We start from the raw sequence: 23,798 nt of genomic DNA, 5'->3' as shown, positions 1-23,798 counted from the left end.
AGAGACGCTCTATCTTCACAGTTAAAACCATATGTCCGCTGCATGTTCACGTGGTTTCACAGTCATCCTTTGGTTGTATTTTTACAGTTTAAGAGTGTGAGAGTGTGTGTGTATCTGGGTACATGTGTCAGTCAGTAGACGCAGAGAAGGAAGGAAGTGGAGGCAATGATAACTGCAAGTAGCCGAGAGAGAAACAGCACAGGTTTTTTAGCCTTGGGTACCCCAAAACCACTAATTAGGACCTAAAAATCACAAGATAACACATGACCACTTTCCCAGATGAGTGCTGAGCCAAGCAAAGCAAGCAGGCATTTTAAATCCATCCTTAATCCAGTGTGTGTCTCACCCTCCTCACTACCCCCATAGCATCCACATGCAAACCCCTTCTCAGAATTGCGATGTGGCCAGCATTAGGAAAGACACATGAGGAGGGAAATGAAAGAATAGAGGAGAGTTGCTCTAGGTAAATAGGTCACTACTGGATATTGACATAAAAGACAAATTAAAAGTTCCATGAAATACAAAAAATCCAAATCCTCAACTTCCTTCCCTGACAGCTTCTATCATGAATAACCACGCCAACAGACACACGCACTAAAATCAACAAGAATAGGTCAAAACCCAGTATCTGGCTAGACCGTGTATGGTCAACATGTGAAATTGAAGACATAGTTGAAAAACATTGTGGAACCGCTGTAAACAATTACGTTCAACGGAAAGTAGCTAAAGCCTGTTCAAAAAGTCGCTAATTGTTGCTATAGGAAGCAATACTTACCATAATTAGCATATTCATGACATCATTGCGTCGTAATCCGCATTCTGCCCAGTGTCAGCTGTTTTCAGCCCTTTATCTGTTTGCGTCTCTCCTACTCTCCGTGCTCACATATACAGTATTTTAATACAGCCAAATTCCTAATAAAGCTGTTCTCATTTACATTTTTCGCTGTTTCTGTCATCAAACAACAGAATAATTATGAAATAGTGACTGAAACGCGGCCCATTAAGACTACATGTTAACCAGCAGTCACTTCCAGGAAATTTCCAAGCTGCTGCTGCTTTGCTTTGCTAAAATCCTGATTTTATAACCGTGACGTCATCTGACATCACCAAACATATAAGTCAAAGACAACGGCTGTGCTGTGATTTCAGCTACATTTACCTGTAAAATAATCACTTAAGAAAGAAAGTTAGAGGCTTATTCACGTATGTGTCAGCTGCCATGTGGTCAGTTAAATGAGACACAGAGAGGTGCGCCTGCAGAGGGAAAGCCCGACCTCGCACTCATGGGGCAATACTGGGGACTCTTCCACGGAAAGAAGCTAAGGTTTGTCCAAAAAGTCACTAGATTTGTGACTAGTTGCTAAATGTGCTAAGATGGCGACACTGCCTGTAAATGCCCCCTGATTACAAAATAGTAACTGTTTGTGCCAATTGATTTTGAAAGGGCAACAGCCAACAAGGAAACATTCGGCCCGCCGACCCAAGGTGTAAAATCAGCGCTTAGACAGACACAGACATTCGCATTTGTCAGGCCTTGCTGTCGCGGTCCAGCCAAAAATATAGGCTTGGCCGTGCTACCAAAGCAGCTAATGGCTGAAATTGTGAAAGCAGCGGTGTGCACATGGATGGCTGACAAAGTGGTCTTATACCCCCTGGCTTCAAAGTTATCCCTCTAGTGCTTAAGGCTAACAATGTATTTTAAAAAGGAAATAACAAAGACATTGGTCTATTGATATTTCAGAAAACTGGACACGTTAGTACACTCCAATCCAATCCAAGGTCCACTTATAAATCCTGCCTACTGAATGAAAAGTATCATTTTTCAGGCTTTTGAATAAAATAAAAAAAACAGTCAGTGAGTCAGTGAGGATGTCTGCATACTGTACAGACAGTTTAGACTATCACACATTTTAGAGTGCAAGGAACAGCTTCTACCCCAATAATTTCATAATACATCTACATTATTTATTACCCCTTGCAGGTATATGAGTTCCCTCTTAAATGAGTCATAAGACTCTACAAGACAAAGGATGACAGGCCTGAGTGATCTTCTTTCTACCTGCTACAGTGAGACTATGGAGCTGGACCACCCTAAATTAACATAAAAGACCTTGAGTTTGTAGAATGATAACGGTGTTTGTTGTTTTGGATCTCATAGTGTAAATGTATGGGCTGTATTCAGTTTTTAATTCTAAACTACTAGTGCAGCTCCCGTTCAAAACATGCTTGTTATCTTATTAATAGTAATATTAATATTGTTAATAATATATTATAATATATTATTTAATATATTCTAACAATATTAATAATAATTATGATGATAATCATAATAATCATAATAATAATAGACCCTATTTGTCAGATACCTGATGAGGAAATACTGGACCACAAATTTAAAAAGGATTGCAGTGAGACATACACTCACTTGCCAATTTATTAGGAACGACAGGCCTGCAACAAACCCTCCCTTCATGTTCAGTTTTTATTGAATCTGTTTGAAAGAGGTGTTGATTTATGTTAAGTGTAATTTTGGAGGCTGTAATTTGTGGTGCTGTTGAACTGTACAGGGTTATACAGGGGGGTGTTCCTAATATTTTTATCAACTTTAATTCATGTAAAAGGGTTGGACAAAATATCAGGAACACCCCTCAGTATAACCCTGTATAGTTCAATAGCCCCACAAATTACAGCCTCCAAAATGACCATTAAAATAAATCAACATCCTCTTAAAACAGATTCAATAAAAACTGAATAATAGAATCGTCATGAAAGAGGATTTGTTGCAGGCCTGTCTTATTATACTGCATTAGTTTTATCTAAGTGTACCTAATAAACTGTTAAGTGAGTGCAGAATAATTTAATCACTGTGTGTCATAGTAACACTTTCCCTGAACTGAAGAATCAGTATTTTTACTGAAGAACTTGACTTAAAACTTAAAATGGGTATTACATGGATTTATTTCATCACCGGAGTAATATGCAGTTAAGAAAATCACTGGAAATGTATTTTTACATCAGCAAGGAAATATTTGATTTAACCTCAGTTGAAGCCATTTTCTTACTCATACATGGCCCATACAGGAAACAGAAAATATACAACGGCCGAATAACAACCTTACTGTAACGTTACGTTACCATAACAGCAGCGGTGCAATGACTTGTTCCTCCTGTTAATAATCCTAATATATCATGCTTGTTTGGAAATAAAAGAGTAAACCAAATGGTGCTGTCTTGCTGTCGCTGGTCCTTAGACAAAGTGCCCCGGGTTGCTTTTGCTTCAAGTGACCGTGCGTAGCAGTTGTACTGCTGTGATGAGCCATTTCCAGTTTGCAGGGCTTGGGTCTGTCTAAAATAGTCCCACACTGTAGTTGAGCCTGTGCCAGGTTTTGTACCTTCATGCTTTGAGCGGGCGCAGCCATCATTGCAATACGCCGTTGTCCTATTCAAAGACATCAGCTGTGTGGATGACTCGCCCCGGCCCTAAGCGACTTTACAGGTTTCTCGAGAACCGCGCAAACGTCACTGCACTTCCTTTGGTCCTAAACAATACACACGTGAAATCTGAAGTCGATTGGATGAGCGGTTGTTGAGAAAATCAAAGGACAGACAGAAAGACAGACAGACAGATTTATCCATTCATTAGTAGGATACAAAAATAGTTGTGACTAATAAACCAAATTATCGACCAAATATTTACCAAACAATAAAAATGTATTCCACATATTTTGATTAAACGGAAAGTTTTTTTTTTTTAAACCAAATCACCCACTCCACAGGCACCATTAGCCCACAAAATAACACTACAAAAAAAGTACTGAACTACTCTGAGCTATTGCTCTCTCTAAGCTCAGCTCACCCCGTCAGCAGCTATTATTCTTCTATGTTGCAGCTGTTCTGCAAGCGAAGCAGGGACAATGGCCACATGTTTACACAATAAGTGTCCTTATAATTTAGAATCCAGAGAGAAATCAATAGTTAACAGTGTAATTCAGTAAACTACAGATAGTAGCACAGGATAAATGATCTAACAAGCCTGGGAATACCACTGATCTAAAAGTGATGCTGTATTTAATACCATCAACTGCTTCTATACAGTTACTACTCAGTGGTTTGAAGGTCTAAGTACAATTTTATGCTAACAAACCTCACAGCATTTGAAAATATGATCATCAATCAAACATTGTTTAGAATTCAAGTGAAGCATTGCACATGTTCCAGCACTGTGCCATTATGCCACTATTACGGCCCTGCCCCCTACAGTTACCTCCTCACCTCTGGGGGTGTATGTACTCATTACAAAGTAAGTCATCATGATTATGAGTTTAAAAATTTGCTGAGCTGCTAGCTAGCTCATTCCAGCTCATCAGCATAACCACATTAGAGAGGAAACCTGTGGGCTGGCAATCTCACACTTCCTCAATATTGCAGTCCCAGCAGGCCGAGCATGACCACATCCATTACGTTGGACAAGAGCAACCAACTAGGCCTAATATGCTGCCACAAGGCACACCAACACCATGTGACACCTGAAATTTAATTAATTAGGTTTACAAAACAAACCTGTCGGGCCAGCACATCACTCTGCCCTAAACAGGGAAACCAGAAAATTTGGCTGTATTTATAATAGCTGTTGTGCATTGGGGCCTGGCTTTATGTATCCTTGTGGCATAGGAACAGGATACTTTTCTCTGGACATGCCAATGTGACAATACAAACAATCAATGACAACAAAAATTCACTGATGCAGTATTAGCTCAGGGTGTGGGAATCCCTAATTTATTTCCGTCCGTAATATATTTACCTCATCTAGAGAAAGGAAACAGATTGTGGGAGGCAGTGGGAAATAAGATGATTTGGAGCTCAATTCTGCTAAATTGGTTGCTGCCAGTGTGATACATCATGGAGAATTAAGATGCCTCTCCCCCAGCACAGAACTTCGGCAGCCGTATTGGCACATCTGTCAAGGGCCCACCCCTGACAGAGACAAATGGACCAATTCTGGCACACGAAGGCTGATCCAAACTGTTAGCAATAACCAAGATGAATAATGAGTCAGCTTGGGCCCCAGGAAAATTCATTTTTAATAATTAGTGTTCCTGCACCTCTCATTTTCTCTGAAAATGAGTGCAGGTACAACTATAGGTTTATACAACACATCAGCAAGACTGGAGGAATATAGATGATGTTGTGTTAAACTTCCATCATCGCAGAGAATGGCTGCGACTATAAATGCAGGGTGTAAGACAGATGAATCTCTCCCTGTTCTCCCAGGAACAGGAAATTATTCAAGTCCAGAAAGCACTGTGGCTACGGGAGGCGGTAGAGGAATGTTACACAATGAGCACAACAAAGTTCAAAAGGTCTTAAGGCTTTAACTCAAGTCATGTGACTGTAGTTTAACACTGTTTATATAGTCAAAATAAAGTGTAAAAGGGGGGAAAAAAAACAAACAAACAAAACACATAAAATAAACGGTTGTGTCATGTAGTACTATGTCAACTATGCTGTAGCATGCACCAGTGCCCTATGTATCAAGCAGGCTTAGGTAAAAAACAACGGATGTAGGTGTTTTGATGGGTGTCATGCCCTGTCAGCGGGTGTTGCCCTCAAACCCTGAGAAGAGCTGCTCTAACTGGTAGACTCTGTATGTTATAACATTTAGTAAAATAGTAATCCACAACATTTTGTGAGTTACTATTGTGTTTAGGAGAAAATCCTAAAACACTATACTTAATGGGCTTCCAAAAAAAACAACTTTGTTTGGTAAGAATTTACTACTGATGTCAATGGGAATGACACATCAGAAACAATGCAATCTAGAGCCACTTTGGGGATAACCGCAATCTAAGTAATAGAACAGAGCAGGAAAAGATAATACTTTGAAGGCTTGACAAGATAATATTTAGCAGGTGGAGGTTGGGGAGGTAAAGGCACAGCTTTACCGAGCAATAAATAGGGGAACAGCAGATAGTGAATCAGAGAAGAATCGGTGAAAGGTTTTGTCATTTTAATAGACTAGTGGTTGGTGTGCATAGCGATCAGATGACAGATATAAGCAAAGAGCTACTGCATTGTCCTCCCTGAAAAAATATGAAGATTAGCATGTGTTTACCCAAGGGCCTACTAATGTATAATTTTTGGCTAGGGGAAGCAAAAATATTGTGATAACTGCTACACCCCCTTTGGAGACTGATATTACTTAGGGTCACTTTGTTTGGAATATCACATAACATATTGTCTAATTGATGGTAATATCAGCAGATTGCATGATAATTGGAAATTAAACTCAACTGTGATTTTCAGGTGCCATTCCAGGTATCTCATTCCGGCAGAAATCTGATTTAACAATTGCTTTGCAGTGTTAATTGGGAAAACAAAAATTATCTATCATGATTCATGATACAAAACAAATCCCACAATAGCAATAATATCCATTATTTGATTGTCTCAAAACAATCAGGAGCAAAACACCATTATTTACAATAAATTAGATTCCATCAATGGGAGCACAGTGAGATCTCTGGAGCTCCTGTAAAAAATTACCTTTATCTTTATTATCAGAAAATGTTTTTTTTTTTTTTCATCCCTCTGCACTATGTCCCTGAATCCCTGTATGTACTGACCCATACTTTACCCTCTATTCTCATCCCTATATAGCTGTATAGTTGGGGAGCTTTGTTTTAAAGTCAAGTGCTTCTCATACATTGAGGTCTACCGGGAGCAATCAAACCTCTTGATTCGTTACCTCCAGGAGGCAGAGCTTCTGCTATCGGGCACCATGACAACATGGCATTGCTCTTTTCGCTCCAGCCTTTTTTAGGGGGTGTCAAGCCACAAGTGACAAAGGCCACTGCCTTCACAGGCACCCAGCTAATTTAAGGTCATATGAATCATAGAGTCAACCAATCTGAGAGTCAAAGTTACATTTTGAAATCAACCCAAAATATCTGATCTGAAATTCTGTGTATTTGCTCAAATAACTGTGTCCTTAAAAAGATTCATATTAATTAGATCCTTTGTAGCCCTGCAGAATAATTGATGACTGACAAGTTTATCTTGGGAGATACCTAATCATTGTCCTTTTTAGCTACAATTTTTTTACCTAACAAATTAAGAAAAAAAGGGACAGATCTAAAGTGGTGAAGAAGCACAATGACAGAAGAATTGAGGGTTAATTCAAAGCCAAAACAAACAGCCCTGGCAATCAAGAACAGTGAGTTACCTAATCTTGTTTTGTATCCTCTAAAGTATTAATTAAGATCAACATAACAATTGATTGAAAAAGACTTCGTTCAATTCATTATGTGAGACATGAGTGGAAAGATTGCTACTGATCACGGGCAACCTCAGTGAAGTGGAATAAAACAGTCAGGCTGACGGGAAATATAATCCACACGTATCAGGTACAGGTTTTTTTCAGTGACTACAACAGCTTGTCAGGGTGGCTTCCAGCTAAACGTCCATGACTGCTGGATGAAAACAAGACAGTAGAAGCTCGATCCATATCAAGCATTGAGCCAGTAAGAAGTTATATTTGTGATAAGATGCAGTGCTTTTATAGGTATATTATTCATTTGTGGAGGTGGACAACCATATCATAAGGATTTGAGCCACGGTAGCATGTGCTCCTCACTGCATTTTTAATTTCCTCAAATATACACAGTTATCTTTTTTAACCAAAATCACGAGTTCTTAAAGTGAGCACAGCAAGAACATTCATCTTTTCATTGAGCAGCTTCAAAAAGGTCTCGAATGACACGTAATGTAATTTAGGGACTTGCAAAAATCTCATAATGCAGTGGTAAATGAAAATCGATGATTACCTTTGGGGCATTAATCTATATTTTTCTACATCTAATGCCGTTACTTCTTTGCTTTGTTTTTTTTTTTGTTTTTCATTCTACACACTGTTACAGGGGATCAAGTATAATGCTTCTGCAAATGCACATTAAGGTACTCCAACTGTTGTGCTGTAATTAAACTGGAACAATAAATCAACAAGAGTGCAATCAAAAGCAAACTACTGCCTATATTGGCCCAAACAACAGAATTACTGATAAAGGAAGCCGGAGAAACTAACAGAGATGATGTGAAAACCTGCAGAGATATAAAAAGGGGAAAAATGATGCCTGGCTCCATTCCTGTGGGAGTGTTACGGTGAGTATATCATCCCTCTTATGAAAAATGCCTCAGTGCGTGCGCACACGCACCCGCACGCACGCTTGCACACACACACACACACACACACACACACACACACACACACACACACACACACCCACACACCCACACACACACACACACACACACACACACACACACACACACACACACACACACACACACAAACACGCAGCATGCCTTAAATAATTTTTAATCAAATGTCAGGGCGTGGGTTTCGAGGCTACTTTCATCTAGAGTTATAACCAACGCACACAGGAAGGTGACATGTCATGGAATGATAAGAGCTCTCATTGCACTGTCTGCCTCCTTGTCCGTGAATTGAACTAATGTGTAAAATACGAGGGCTTAGGTATGTTTCTTACCATGAAAAAAAATTGAATGTATTTTGATAGTGACAACACTAATATAATCAGGTAATGAGGAACTCAAACCATTATGTCATTATATTAAATGTTGTAATATTAAAGCATTGTATAAACTCAATTTAAATTTAAACTCTATTATTACAACACATACTGTACAATTAACCTTTACAACTGAAAAATATGACCTGAACAAAATTTAGGATTTAAGAAACTTGTTAAGAAACAACAACAACATTGTTGCTCAATATGCGCCAGCTTTTGGGATATTGTTGCATTCTTCTTCAACAGCTCTCTCCCAGACATCTGTATACTGTAGGATAAACAGTGAAGGGTGTGGAAAGTGGGTGAAACAATGGGTGACAAGCTCCTCTGTAAAGTATGTCATGTAATCTATGAGTGTGAAGCTGAAGTCTGTCTAGCACCAGTACCTTATATCTTCAGGCTAACCCTACTGTGTGCATTTCTTTTACACTCTCTTGCACAGAGCAAATGCCCTTAATAACCATTTAGCTGCTAAGGCACGCTTGGCTGTCCCCCATTCGCAGCCATAGACACTAATTACCTTTCCAAAGCAATGGACATTTCTGTGTTCCCTCAATGCTTCCCTTTTTCTCAGTACAATCAGACAGCTGCCTTCACCGGTAGGAATTAGTGCTCTGCACAGGCCTGAAATGAATGTCCAAAATCAACCCATGTCAGCCAGTTCCTTAACAGAATGGTTCATTTTTTGTCCACCTTGCCTATATAAAAATGTTACAAAAAACATTAAGAGATCCTATCTTCCTCCAATTACCAGCCTGTCTCTTTCTAAGCATGCACGCAACTCTGCACAAAAACACAGAACATTAACACAAGGCTGAATATTTTCCCTGAGCGCTTACACAATATAGGTATTAAAAAAGCCTGCAGCTCAGACTGTTTACAAAGACATACATAACAGTCTGTGCAGTGAAAACATATGGCCCTAAAATTGAATCGACCAAAGAAATGTGCCAAGTCTGACTCAAGCCTGATGTCTTCATTACAAAGTGAGAAAGAATTTGACCTGAATATTCAGACAAGATTGGGTAATGCTGGTGTTTAAACTGGAGATTTGGTCCTTCTGTTAAGAAAACAATGGATAGGATCATTAGAATTAACTGACTAAAATCAAAGATCTGCACATAACGACAGTTACAATGCAGAGTACAACTGCCGAGTGAAGATGGATAGAAATATAATCCAGCTTTGGTTCCCACAGTGTTTAATAGTGGAGGTTTGCCATCTAAACTGCATTAAAGACCACCACCACAAACATCATAAATAAATAATACACTTATAAAAAAAAAAAAAGAAAAAAAAAAAAGAGTAGAGACAATATTGCACACAGCAAATGATATATATTAAAGTGTGACTATTGTTGAAGCTTTCAGTTACAACCTAAATTGATCATGGAAGAAGGTGCATCAATTTCTTAGTGGCTTAAACATCCACAAATCCCTGCTTTGGGTGTTTAACCATTTTGAGTGATTTTACAAATGTATGTATAGACACACAAGCAATATTCACATGCACTGCATATATACACACACATGAGGAATATTTTTAAACGCTCAGGCTTACTTGTCCTACTACAATTTTACTTTAACCAACAAACAAAATCTTATAAGCAAGTGCAGGGGCCCCTTAGGTGACTAACACTGCTGATACAAGTCAGTCCAAATAAAAGTATTGCCATAATGTTGTTTCTATCATTCAGCTAAGAGCTGAAACAGTATAATTTGATCACCAGATAAGTTGCATTATAGGAATATCACATAAGGAAAAGGTTGGTTGAAGTTGTGTATATATTTAGGCTCTCTGTTCTTGAAGGTTTCCAGAAAACAAGACCATGTTTGAAGTGATTAGGATTCCCATAATGGGCTCCACACACTTTGTAGATAGTGAAAAGGCAATCATGCTTGGATAGTCCAAGCAGACACTCTTTCACTGCCTCTGCTAGACAACTGGGGGAGACGAAAAACCACTATGAGGAGTGACATGAATACCAAACAAACTTGAGCCCAAAAGTAAGCACATTTCATTTTACAATATTATTCTGCCATTTTCTTGCCTAAAACCACAGGATTCTGGGATCACAACAGCAGTGCCAAAGACAAAATATTCCATCACTAAAAATAATTTTCAGAGCTGTGATGCACTCCAACAGCAGAGGGACCAAAGTAGTTATTTGTTGGATGGTGTTTTTGAACCTTAGAACCTGTAAATATAATTTTACTTATGCTCCTCCCTTCCTGAGCTCTTCCAGAAGTGCCCTCGATCAAAGTACATAACCCCTATTTTCCACCGAAGCTGCTCAATGGCCAACAGAGGGCTGTGTTTGCACTACAGTGTGAGTTTGCATAGCTGGGCGTGAAAAAGCCCTCTGAAAGAACATGTGTGCTTATCAGATGTTCCCAAACAAAAAAACTCATATCCTGGTCTGAATACGCCTGCCTAAACACATCAAGAAATATCATACACTTATACATATAGGTATAATGTATTATTTGGGAAGAGCATTTACTCACTGAAATTTATTTTTATGAGCAAGCTTTACAGTTTCTTGACATTAAGGTACCTATTGGGTGAATGTTTGCAGAACTAGTTTACTGCACGAGTACTGCAAAAATACTGCATGTTTTAAAACAAAAGTTGATAGAAATAAACAAGTACTGCCTAGCAAATGCTCAGCAGGTACTCAAATACTTTCCTGTAAAGTACTACTGTTAAGCAGAATGATGAGCCAGTGTATTATAGATAATTAGGTCTCACAACTTTTTGTTTCGTTGACAAGAAATCTGGGAATTTATCTGCATGTGAATTGAGTATTGAGAATAGGAAAAAGCTAGACAATAAAAATAACATAAAATCTCTATTCTCAACATGCTGATAGCTTCTGATAGTGGGTAGTGGCTAGATAGTTAAAATGTTAATTGCTGTATATACAGTACATACAAATTATGTGCCTTTGAGAGTTTAAAATATCTTCCCTGACATGCCTTATTAAGAGAAAATATTTTTGTATCTATGTTCTCTAAATTTGTTTTTTATAGACTTCAAAAACAACCTTCTGAGGCTTATAACTCAGCTGCTGCTTTCAGTGAACAGACTTTACACATCAATTGCTGCTATTACTTGAAAAACACACACCAACTTTACCACTCAGAAATGTATATGCAAACACATATTGCTCTGAGAATACTTACAAGCATAAAGGTGCATATAATTAATCATCCATTAGAGCATACATCTGGCTGTGGGCTGCAATATCTGTCTATCTTTCCAATTTGTTGAGGTAGATGGTAAATTAGAGGAGGAGGTAAGCTTAAATTCCCAGAAGCACTTACTTTGGCATTAAAAGCATGCATATTATCAATAATGGAGGAAGGCACTAAAACAAGCACAAATATAGTTAGGCCTACTGTGCTTCTGATACAGAACTTCAGTGCAAATGAAAGTAGGTCTGCTGAGGACACCTGCCTACTGCACCAACTGCACGACTAAATGTGACATACTTGAAGTCATAGTCTTCTTATATGCAGTGTGTTAGACTTTTGTGTAGCCATCACTTTTTAAAGAAGTAGGGTTTTATAAAATTGCCTAACACAAATTGATCCCTATGCATTGCACAATTTGTATCCCTGATCCAAACGTGACAATAAATAAATACATTTTAATCAAGTCAACTCATTATTTGTGCTTCATCACAGTTGGTTACTGAACATCAGCTCACTTTGTTTTACATCAGTGCTTTTCTCTCTCCAGTGCATTAGTATAATTACAGTCATTAATAGCAATGAAAACATACAGTACAGGTTTACTATTATATGAACACTAAATGTTTAATTCAACCTTTCAGGCTACAGCAGTGAGGAGGGAATAGGGGGTTACTGGCAAAATGGTAGACGTAAATAGGAAAATGATCAGCAAGGTAGAGCAGAGGTGAGCAAGTCAAAGAAATGCATTTCCCCTCCTGCTGAGGGTTTTGGTCAGCGTACAAATGAGAGCTCACCTGTATAGGACCAGTAGGGGTCACCAGCTGCCCTCCTCTCCCTCATTATGCCTGTGCTCCCATGATGCCCATCTCCAGCGTAGTTAGGCTGGTCACCCGATGCAACTGTGGGAGGCAGAGAGAGAGGTCAGAAAAATTTCATTTATAAATTACAATGACCACTTACTCAGTCTATTAAAAATGCATGAAGGTGGATGAGGTTGATGTCAAAGGTGAGATATTTAAAAGGAATAGGAAAAAAAAAAAAAAATCAACTCTTCAAAGCTTATCTAATGAATACAAACTTTAGTCTCCCTATAAATTCTGGTCATATTTACAGGACACATTAGATTTACTTTTAATGACAATTAGAAAAATTATAAGAATTTGGAAATACACTTAATAATATTGTGATATTGATTTAAACCCTTTCATCAAGTCAGATCATCTCAGATCTTTCTCAGAAATAGTGGGAAAGGTCTCAGCTAAGCTCTTAACCATGCTGTAGTTGAATAACTTTAAAAAATGTCAAAAATGGCACTGAAAATTTAACTCATCATGGAACAAATTTTGGGGTTATAAAAATTGTCCGAGATCAGTGCTCTGTTTTACTAAAGGGTTATAAATACAATACTTACATACATATCACTTTTAAAAAATATGCTAAAATTGTGGATGACATCTTAAGTACCTCTACACTTTAGTTTAATAGTAACATTAAGAAAAAGTGCCTTAAATTTTCTCCGTAATTGGAGCTGTTGCAGCTACTCTCAGCCAGGACTATAAACCCCAGAGTGACAGAGTCTGAGACATACTTTAACAAGGATAACTTTAACCCAGGATCTTCAGGTCCCTCTCCCTGCCTAGCTCCCTTGACAAATGACAGTTTCCTGGGCTGCCTAGCCCCACAATCTAAACCAGTAAGAACCGAAGCAGCAGCAGCAGTGGTGTCTGTGTACTAAAAAAAATTCCAGGTGCAATCATTTGGCACAAAGCCTTAATGGGAAATATTAATGGGATCTGCAGAAAACAAGAAGAGGTTCCCCCAAAAACCCTGTGATGCTTCCTGCTCTCTTACAGCTCAGATCAATCAAATGCTTTGCAGTGGCAGCTTTTCTGGGAAAGAAACTGTAAATGGACTGAATGATCAATATGTTTGTAATATATTTATGGATGAACTAATACCATAACAGCTTCCCTGCTAAGCTCTTATGTGGAAACTTGATTTTGTGAAATGCAGACAGCCTATGTTACCAGGAGTGTAGACAATCAGTAACATGTTTTCTGGGCACAAATGTCTCCAACTTCCCCAAATTTCCCCGAAAGAAATAAAACATTATAGTGAATTATAGCGAAAACTAGGGGCACAAATTGTCCTTAAGCATACAAAACCCCCGAGAGCTTGTAGGCCCAGAATTACAACAATCAAAGTCATTAGAGAGAATATGCTTCACCACGGATGCGGCCTGTGCCGGTGGAGAAGAAACTGTCTCACTGAGGCCATTGTCAATCAGGTGAACAAAAAAAACAAGAGTGTTTTGTGTTGCTTTAAGCAGTCAAAACCCTCTGTGGCATTCAAAAGCTGGAGATGTATTGGCTAACATTGGTTGCCTGTTGTTAGAGGGATGCAAACAATTGGGCAAGCAGATTGTTTCTGTGTAAAATGGGAATGGGAGAAAAAACTAAAACAAAACCACTGATGACAATCTGCCGGAGCCAAAATGGAAGTAGAAATCACTGTTACTTGCTGTAAAACACTTTTTGAATCCATTTAGATAATCCCTATTGTATCACAGTTTTTTGGTTACACATTGTACTCGGTACCATGTTCACCATTTTAAAACTCTTCACAGTTTTCTTCAAAAACATGCAGCTTGGCACAACAGTTGAGCTCACATCCAAAATGCACTGTAACTACCAGAACAATCTATTCAAATGTGTCTAAAAAAATCAGTTCATACTAACACAACACTATCTACAGAACTATACCAACAAGAAAAGTTTAGCACTCAACTGAATAAAATACCCTAAAACACTAACATTTTCCAGTTTATTAAACAGTATATATACACTATGTAGGAATATCTACCAAATGATACAGATTCACATCATGTTTGTTTTGTGGATTGTTCCACAAAATTTTTAAATCTCTATTTGTAGAAGACACGTAACAGGACTTCCATTATTGTATAAGCATATGCAGCACGATCGCTGTAACCATGACAACTACTGTATGTCATACTTGTTATTTGCCACATGAGGTTAGAGGGACCTTTAGAACATTAGCACTACTCCCTGGACTCCTGAAGCTAAACCACAATTAGACAGTGAGTTGTAGTCGGCTTGATCAGCATCGCCACACATCAAATACACATACACACACACTCACACACATCTCCAGCCACTTAAGACAAGCTCAGCTCTTACTAATAGTTGCATCATTACCGGGGATTAATTAAGCAAAGCACTACATCAAGCAAAGTCTTTCCTTGCACTCAAAGTCAGCATATTATTGTCTCTAAAAACGGTCTCCACTATGGTATGAGCCACTTTCACGCTGTTTTCCAAATCAAATTCATAGCTTGGAGGGAGGTCAAAGAGACTACATGGGTAGATTCATATATGGCTGCTTAGTTATTATCAGATGAATCAATCCACTTTGGGGAAACACAGGTTAACGTAAAGTGTGAAACAGAGATTGAGGGAGTCTCTGTGGCAGTGACATGGAGCATTTTGAAGGCAGGTTGTGAAACAGGAGGGCTGCATCGTCTTTGATCAGAGAGCATAGGAGACGGCACCACGTCAACAGTTTACACTCATCCATGTCAGCCATCCCCTGTGGGCAAAAGGATTAAAGCCACAGCCTCTCTGATAGAGAAGAGCAGACAACACCGTTGGTGCTGGGCCTGAAGGAGACTGAGACGAGCCAGGCTGGACTCAAACAACATACATAAATCTTAAATCAAGAAAACGTAAGTGAATAGCAATTTTTTAGGTTAACCAGCAGTTTAAATGAAATGCCACACACAAAGAGTTTGGCCTAAAAGGTATTTTTACATTTTGGTACTGTGAAGCTTTACGTCTGAGTATTTTTTTTAGGAAGCTCAGAGGAAACAAAAGGCTTCAAAACACCTACAGAACAACACCTTGTACAAAACCATTTTCCCTTTTTCATTGCCCCGAGGGCAGTTAAATCATCTACACTACCATTAAGCCCTGCTATTTGTTCCATAATATCACACTCAACAACAAGCCAAGAACCCCTGAGAGCCCTTGAAAAACAGCAGCCTAACAACAACCACAGGAGCGTTTAACTTGCATTAGTCATTGGGGGACAGAGTTAAAATATCAATCTCATCTCCAATGTTAGCACCAGGTCAGTGAAGGAAAGCCGGGGTGGCACGTCCATGTCACCAGGAGGATTATTATGGGGTGGATTAAGCTACAAAGAGTGGTGGTGTTTTTTGAGGAGGTGAATTCTGCTATCTACAAGTAAAATATGCATCTAAATCATACAGTATGTGCTGTTGTTGAAGTATTTTAAGCATAAATCATCTCAAGCCTAATGTAGCTCAAAGCTCACACTTGCTAGGGATGGTAGATTTCTTATTTTGTAATTTTTTTTTCTACAGCTGGTGTAATTTCTTAATATAATCAAATCCGGTCTGATCCTTTTTTTTTGCTCAATGTAAGTGAACAAATAAAACAAAAATAAATATAATTATTTTTAGATTGTACTGTACCAGTTTTAAAGAAAATATATGAGTGCAACAATGCCAAGTAAACACCCACATTCTTTCCCACAAGATAGTGTTAGGCTAAGTACTAAAACTATTGTATTATCAATACATACAAACAGCATCAGATGCCATAAAAAATGTGATTCCACTCACAATTGTTTTTCATGCAAAAATTACAGAACTCTCACTGTACAGCAAAAGTGCAACATATTGCAATTGGTGGATTATAGCTTACAAAGCTGAAAATAGAACACTATGAATAAAACACCGGGCCTAAGAATAGAACACTAGGACTTTTTTTCTCCATTATGTTTAGTTGTAAGGGTTTTAAATAACTAGCAAAGCCACATGCTCTAGGGATAATCGGAGCAGAGATCTTAGCTTCTTCTGCTGTCTGTGGGTTCCCCACCAGGATTAAACCTGGTGATATTCAACTTTTTGTTATGGTCAACAAATCTCATGAAAAGACCAAAATCAACAATGCATTAGTTCATCTCTCAATAGATTCGAACTTTCCAGACTGAAGACAGAAATGTTTAAAAATACTTTCATTTTTAAAAAGAGCTGAATAAGTTCATAATTACTAAAGCTGCGCGGCGCGCATGGGAGCGACTCAAAATAAACTACGGTGCCCGTGTTCATGGTAATGAAGGTAGATGTCACAAAAAGAACAACAGTGTGACTCATTGATGCATTTTTATTAGTTTTTGGACAAATACTGAGCGCAATGGCACAGAGGACTACACTGTATCCAGCTCTGGCAAATCATGACAATACTTGTTAGTAGGGTAAATTCATTTTTGGTTTCATGGAATGTTTTGACCATAAGAAGAATATAAAACAAAACAAAAAAATCAACAGATGTATCCTATAAAGGAAGTAGGATAATCATAGTATTTTGCTGTGTTTTACACAAACCTTTATAACCTTTTTAACCGTAATGACATGAATGACATGTGGCAGGGGAACAGCTAAAATCCCTTGTAGCCACACAGTGCTGGTGTAACTTTATGTTTCCATTATCCCTAAGAAAAGTTAAGTTTATTTAAACTTAATTATCAAGGGAAAGTCAACTTAGCTCACTTGCACTCTTTGAGCAATAGTGTGTCCTGACACTACAACACTAGCTAGGTGCTCAAAAACACTGAATGTGAAAAACAGCTCCACAACACTAACTTCCCAGAAGAGTATGCACTTTATTCAACATGTTTCGCCACATCACTTCCATATGCCTAATGAAGGCCACATGCCAAATTGTTTTGTTGAATAAAGTAGATACTTTCCCAAGTCAGCCAGTGTTGCAATATTTTTCCACAGTCTCCTCCTGCATTGTCCTGCTTTACATTAATACAAGTACATACACACAGACACTTCAACAGTGGTTTTTGAGGGAGAGGTAAGCACCGTTCATTCGATTCACCCGTTCCCATTTTCTCAGCTAGTCTTTTAATTGGAGGCAGAGTGAAGGCATATCATTAAATTTACTAATTAGACAAACTACAGTCTAAAAGGCTGTATTATTATTCTTTCTCAATTCGTTCAAAACAGAAGTGAGCTGTGTTTTCACAGGCATCATGAGTGAATAAAGGGCAGACTCTTGATGCAAAACTGCTATGTATATGAGGAACAAAAGTGGGTACTGAGGGGGACAGCTGCTGTCTGTGCAATCTCATCTGCAATGCATAGAGCAAGCTGTCAAATGCAAGGACATCTGCTTAGCTTTCTGTTTTGAGGAATCACTAACAGATATATTTATGACAAACACATGTTCAAATGTGTTCATTTCATTTTAAATGCCAAATAGCTCAGTCTCTCCACAGTCTGTCAAGCTCTTCATGGTTACAAGTCATAGCAGTAAAACAAGGCTGGGGGTCTCTCTCCGTGAAACAGAGGAGCACAGAAAAGGAGTAAATGGAGCTTGATCTTGAGAATGCATGTGTTTCTCATTTCTCAGGAAGTGGGCGATGTGGCTAGATTTCCCCGGAAGTGTTCGAGGCACACCAAGGACCTCGGGAAGATGAGAACTGCCAAGATCAGCCAGAGATACGGCACAGAGGGAGCCAAGCCTTAGGGCTAAAACGTCAAGCTCAGAAATAATAAAACAACAACTCAAATCCCAATGCAGATATTCAGGCCGACACAGCTAAAAGCAAACAAGCAGCTTCAGCAAAGAGGACATCAACATCCTTGGGCCAGAGAAATATGGCCATATTACAGTAAAATTAAGCCCATTATTCTAGGGTTAAAATTGCTCTTTGACTGACTCAATGAAAAATAAAACTAAAATAAAAATTCCAAGAACTAACATAAAAATTTCCCTTGATGCCTGGTCTTAATCTTTTTTTTTTTCTTTTGCGCATATGCCTGTGTGCATGTCAAGACCTGTCTGGCTTTTTGTTCATCATGTTAATTGACAGGAAGTGCTGCTGCACATTCAGAGCTGAGATGAGATGTTTTTATCAGTGCCGTGCAGGGTGGTGAAAGCCTAAAATACAACTTCATAAGTGAGACATAGAGACAAGTAGAAATACCGAAGTGACAGAAACTCAAGACTAACTTTTTAATAAGTCTAAAAACACAGCCAAAAAAAAAAAAAAAAAACAAACCACACACACACTTGTAGACACTGTATGCATTACAGCATTGGACCTCCCAAATAGAAAACATTTTTGTTTGTGTTTCATTAGGGAACTTGAACAACAAAGCAAGCAGAATAGGAGGAAGGGCAAAGAAGGCATACTCAACTTTCTCATTATGCCACATTTGCTCTGCAGTCTATTCTCTAGACTTATCTGGTGAAAAGTAGATAAAACCATCTCATTATAATCAAATCCAAAAGTGTCACCAACTCTCAATCCACTCTCAGTTCAGACGCCTGCCTTCCCTGCAGTTTTTCTCCCCTTTAAAAATGTATACTGTGAAGATTCATATTATCTGTACTATAATATTACAGAAGAAGTCAGAGGTTATGAGGCCTGAGCAGTGCAACACGTCATATGTTCTTCGTCAGACTTTGATAGAGCATTTGGGCGAAAAGGTCTAGATGAAAGTCTCCAGTGTATTAAGTCTTCCTTGAATAGAAAAAATAAAGAAAAGGAAAAACACACACACACACACACACACACACACACACACACACACACACACACACACACACACACACACACACACACACACACACACACACACACACACACACACACACACACACACACACACACACATCCTGGCATTTATGCTCTATTCTTAAAGAAGCCGGTAAAGAACTATGAACTATTGTTCTTTTGTTCGACTAAAACTGACTCTTTTATGAATTAAACTACAAGACTTCCTGTGGGGAAGTAAATGTTTAAGACAGCCCCTCACGTACAGGCTGAATCTACACTAGATGGCTACTCCTCAGAAATAGTAAAATTATACAGTAAATCTGACTTGTGTCAATCTGCGGTTGAATGTGCTACTAGGGCAATGCTGATACAGTGAATTAAGTACATTAAATAGCAGGGGCGTCAATTATTGAGTGCATCAGAGGCTCTGACGAAGACCATTAACGATATTAAACAAATTCAGTGCTGTGACCTCTTTACTAGACCAGCTACATTATAGCTTTCTCCTTTCACAGGCTACAATAAACAATCCTCAAACATGTCTCCACATAAAGTGGCATGACTGTACATAACAGCTCTGCCAGAGTTAGGAAAATTTACTGTGTAAAGTGAGGTTTTCAATTTTCAATGCGGCAATTGGATCGCTTAAGTGCCAAGAACTTATGAGGTCATACCTCAGGACACGGTGTGCAGCCTCGCATGAATTGTCTAGTTATTGATTCTGAAATAAATCCAGCTGCCCCTGGTGGATACATTACACTCCTCACACATTACTGGTGTTCATGAATGGTGATGGCTGATTACTGGCAATGTAAATGAGTCCATCTAACTCAGCGGGTAGAGCGTGACACTAATACCGCCAGGCTAATGATCTGATCACAGCTTGGGACAACCAGGCTGAAAATGTATGTTGTTGTAGCTACAGTAAGGCAATTTAATGGAAATGGCAGAGTGACTATAATACAGCTAAAAATTCCAAAAAAACAAAAACAAAAAAAAAGTGTAGAATCAAATGTGGTTTAGTAGAAAATGTCTGGCTGGTACTGATGAAAAATACCTAACCTGCAGCTCCCTGGCCAAATGACTCAATGTTACCCGTAAATAATACCACTGCACCAGGACTTTGCATGCATCACATCAAAAACAGGCTCTTCATGCCTGCCCGGGGCCATACAAGCACTGAGACCTCCTCCCTTCCTCTTTAACTGCTCTTTGATGTTGGACTCTAATCAATACTTGAAGGCTGAATTTAGAAGCGATAAATAAAACCATGAAGAGCTATGCACTCAATACCTTTGTAACAGCCTTTTTAATAGTCTCGCTAGTATGTAATGTTTACTGTTTGCAGTTCATTATTGTTTTCTCAAGATCTTTACAAGGACTATGATATAAATACAAATTTTCTAAAGTAATGAGAGGAGTGCACATTGTACAAATCTACCACAAAGGGCTGGTAGACCAAAGTTTTTTAACGTAAAAAAACGAAAAAAAAAAAAAAAAAAAGAGGGAAAAAAAGTGCCATTAAGTAAATTTAAAGTAAATTTCCTTTGCACAGTAAGTAGATATTTTTCGTGCAGTCATGCCCAATGAAGCTGTATGGATTCCCATTTTCATGATGTATTCATCACCTGCTATCTTGTTCATTCATCAATACACTGCCCAAAAATACCATGTTAACATAACAAAACACATAATTATAATTACCAACCATAGTAAATTTAGTCAAGTTTGAGAGTTTCAGACTCAATGTCCTCAAAATACTAATAAAATCCAACCTGTGTAACAGTTAACTTTGCATTTAAAGTTATTGAGAGGGTAAATAAGAAATGTCACACTTAAAATCATGGATATGTACAGACCTTTATAGCTTCAGTCTAAACAATAGGAAATGCTCTTGCTGGTTAGCTTTAGACACAATGTGATGGAACAAATCGAGTGGTCGCTAATTAGCCAAAAGGAATTACAAGACTATTACAATACCCATCATCAATGCCAACATATAACTCAAGACAAATGAGGACATCTGCTCTGATGATGGCTCCTCCACATTCACACTCTTGTTTGGCCTTGCTTTCATCCATGGCAGCACGGTGGTTGTCTGTTAAGATATGAAAGTGTATGCCATTCTGGTCAACAGTAGACTACCAAAAGACAACCACATAATTTTACATCAAACTTACTGAAGCCACAATGGCACCGATTTAGTCACCCACATGTAGTCAAACTTACAACTAAACAAATCCAAGGCTACTAAACATGAGCTCTAATGCACACAAGAGAAGGAGCAGACAAAGGCTGAAAAACAGCAATCAATTGAGCGGCACTTGGCTGTGACTCAAAGTAATGACTCCAATGAAGCAGCAGCATCACAGCTGAGTGGTAAAGCCAACGTGCAAGTGCATTTAACTGCAGTTCTTCCAACCTGATGCATACTGGTCCAACAATTAACAGAAAATTAATCTACTACTACATAATCAAGCAACGATGCCAAATATTCTCTGACTCTGTCTTCTCAAATTTGAGGATTTGTTGCTTTTTTGGCAGTTTTATATCATTGTAAACTGATCATTTGTGTTTTAAAGTGTTATAAGTAACAATTTGAGGACATCACAACACACTCTGGAAAACTGATACCTAAAATTTCCTGACATGTACAGATAAACCTATTGATCGAAAAAGCAACTGATCGATTGACCAATCATAGAAACAATCATTAGTTGCAACCCTACAGTAAACACAATTCCAGACTGGGTATGGGCTGCAACTAATGATTATTTACATTATCAATCAATCTGCTGATTATTTTATTGATTAATCAATTTACCATTTTGATAAAATGTCAGAAAACAGTAAATGGTGCCCATCAAAATCTCCTAAAGCCCAAAAAGATGTATTTAGATTGCTTGTTTTATTTGATCAGCAGTCCAAAAGTCAGAAAATATTCAGTTTACAATCAGATATGACAAAGAAAAGCAAAAAAATCTGAAAAGCTTTAACCAGTGAATGTTTGGCATTTGTACTTAAAAAATGACAAACGATCAATTGATTATCCAACTAACCACAAATTAATTTTCAAATTAACTAATCTATTAGTTAATCGACTAATAGATTAAGCGACTATCATTGCAGCTCTGAATCCAGCATTGAACATTTCCAAAGAAAAACATGGTAGATGTAACAAATGATATGGCTATGTTTTTCTACAGTCAGATTCTAATGCAATGCTATTTGTTAATTTTAAAGATCCAATATGCAAGTTTTGGAAATCAAACGAGCACCAGCATGAGACCCCAAAGCAAACCACTCTGACCCCCCCCCCACTGCTACGTCCTGCTCCGCACAGCCCTTCACCTACATCCTCATCGTGTTCGCGGCCTCAGCTAATGCAGGAAGCAGGAGCTTGCTAGCTTGCGAGTCAGCCATGGCGACGTCTTCCAGCAGCTAATACCAGCTAGGGTATTTAGATCAGAAGCGCATTCACGTGATTGATTGATAGCCGTGGAATCCAACCCCTGACTTTCGCCTTCTCTGACTGGTTAGAAGGGCGAGGCTTGCTCAGAAACTTTAGAAGAGAGTATCTCTGCATTGCTGCCAGGCTGAGTCTGGGTCACAGAAGCCTTTGAGAGCACCTGTCCACATTAAGATGTATTCTGGAGCATATTTCAACTAAAAAAATATTAGAAAAAGATGACATACTGTAGCCTTAATATAAATTTTATTAAAGTCATATTCAGTCACCTTTAACATCCCAGAGCTGTCTATTTTATTTTAGAAAAACACAAATTTGAATTCACATTGGGGATGAAAAGAATTAATTAACAGAAGTTCCGGCGTTAAAAGATGCAAATGACATTAAAACAACTGCCCATTCAAATATGAATCGTTGCCATTTAGTCAATATGTTTCTACATTCTACATTTATTGATTTTAATTAACAGTATATTCTAATTTTCTCAAGAAAGACTAAATTTGCTTTATCATTAGCAGCAACAGTAAGGGATGTACTAGTATTTTCCATCTGCTGTAATGTGTTATACGTTACTTCTACTTTGGACCATGAAAAAACAAAAGCAGCTACCTACCTGCTCATCTTTTTATACTTTAGATCGTGTAGGCCTGACCTGACTATAGGTTAGAGTTAACTGATTATAAAACATTAATGATGAGGCTGTTAACCTCCTTCAAATGATAGACACACTGGAATAAGCTTTTGAATCCTGACCTTTAAAACAGGATCCAATAGGACAAGGTATATTGTATATTTCTGAGTTTCCTATAATCACAAAATCTGGGTTACTATTATTTTCATTATCATTTAATCTGTCGATTATTTTCTTGATTAATAATCGATTAGTTGTTTTGTCTATCTGAAAAAAAGGGAAAAATTGCA

At 38.2% G+C, this 23,798-nt stretch overlaps 1 protein-coding gene across 2 annotated transcripts in view; it reads right to left on the bottom strand.

The window, feature by feature from the left end:
* Positions 1-23,798, bottom strand: part of ca16b (carbonic anhydrase XVI b) — a 100,198-nt gene that overhangs the window by 64,252 nt on the left and 12,148 nt on the right. For both annotated transcript variants that reach the window (XM_040159581.1, XM_040159580.1), the window contains exon 2: positions 12,583-12,687. In XM_040159581.1, the coding sequence (XP_040015515.1) occupies positions 12,583-12,687 (105 nt within the window). The remainder of the gene's footprint in view (positions 1-12,582; positions 12,688-23,798) is intronic.

This window comes from Xiphias gladius, chromosome 21 (assembly GCF_016859285.1).
Source record: "Xiphias gladius isolate SHS-SW01 ecotype Sanya breed wild chromosome 21, ASM1685928v1, whole genome shotgun sequence".
Classification (NCBI taxonomy): domain Eukaryota; kingdom Metazoa; phylum Chordata; class Actinopteri; order Istiophoriformes; family Xiphiidae; genus Xiphias; species Xiphias gladius.
The sequence above is the reverse complement of the archived record's forward strand: the minus strand, read 5'-3'. Positions and strand labels throughout refer to the sequence as shown.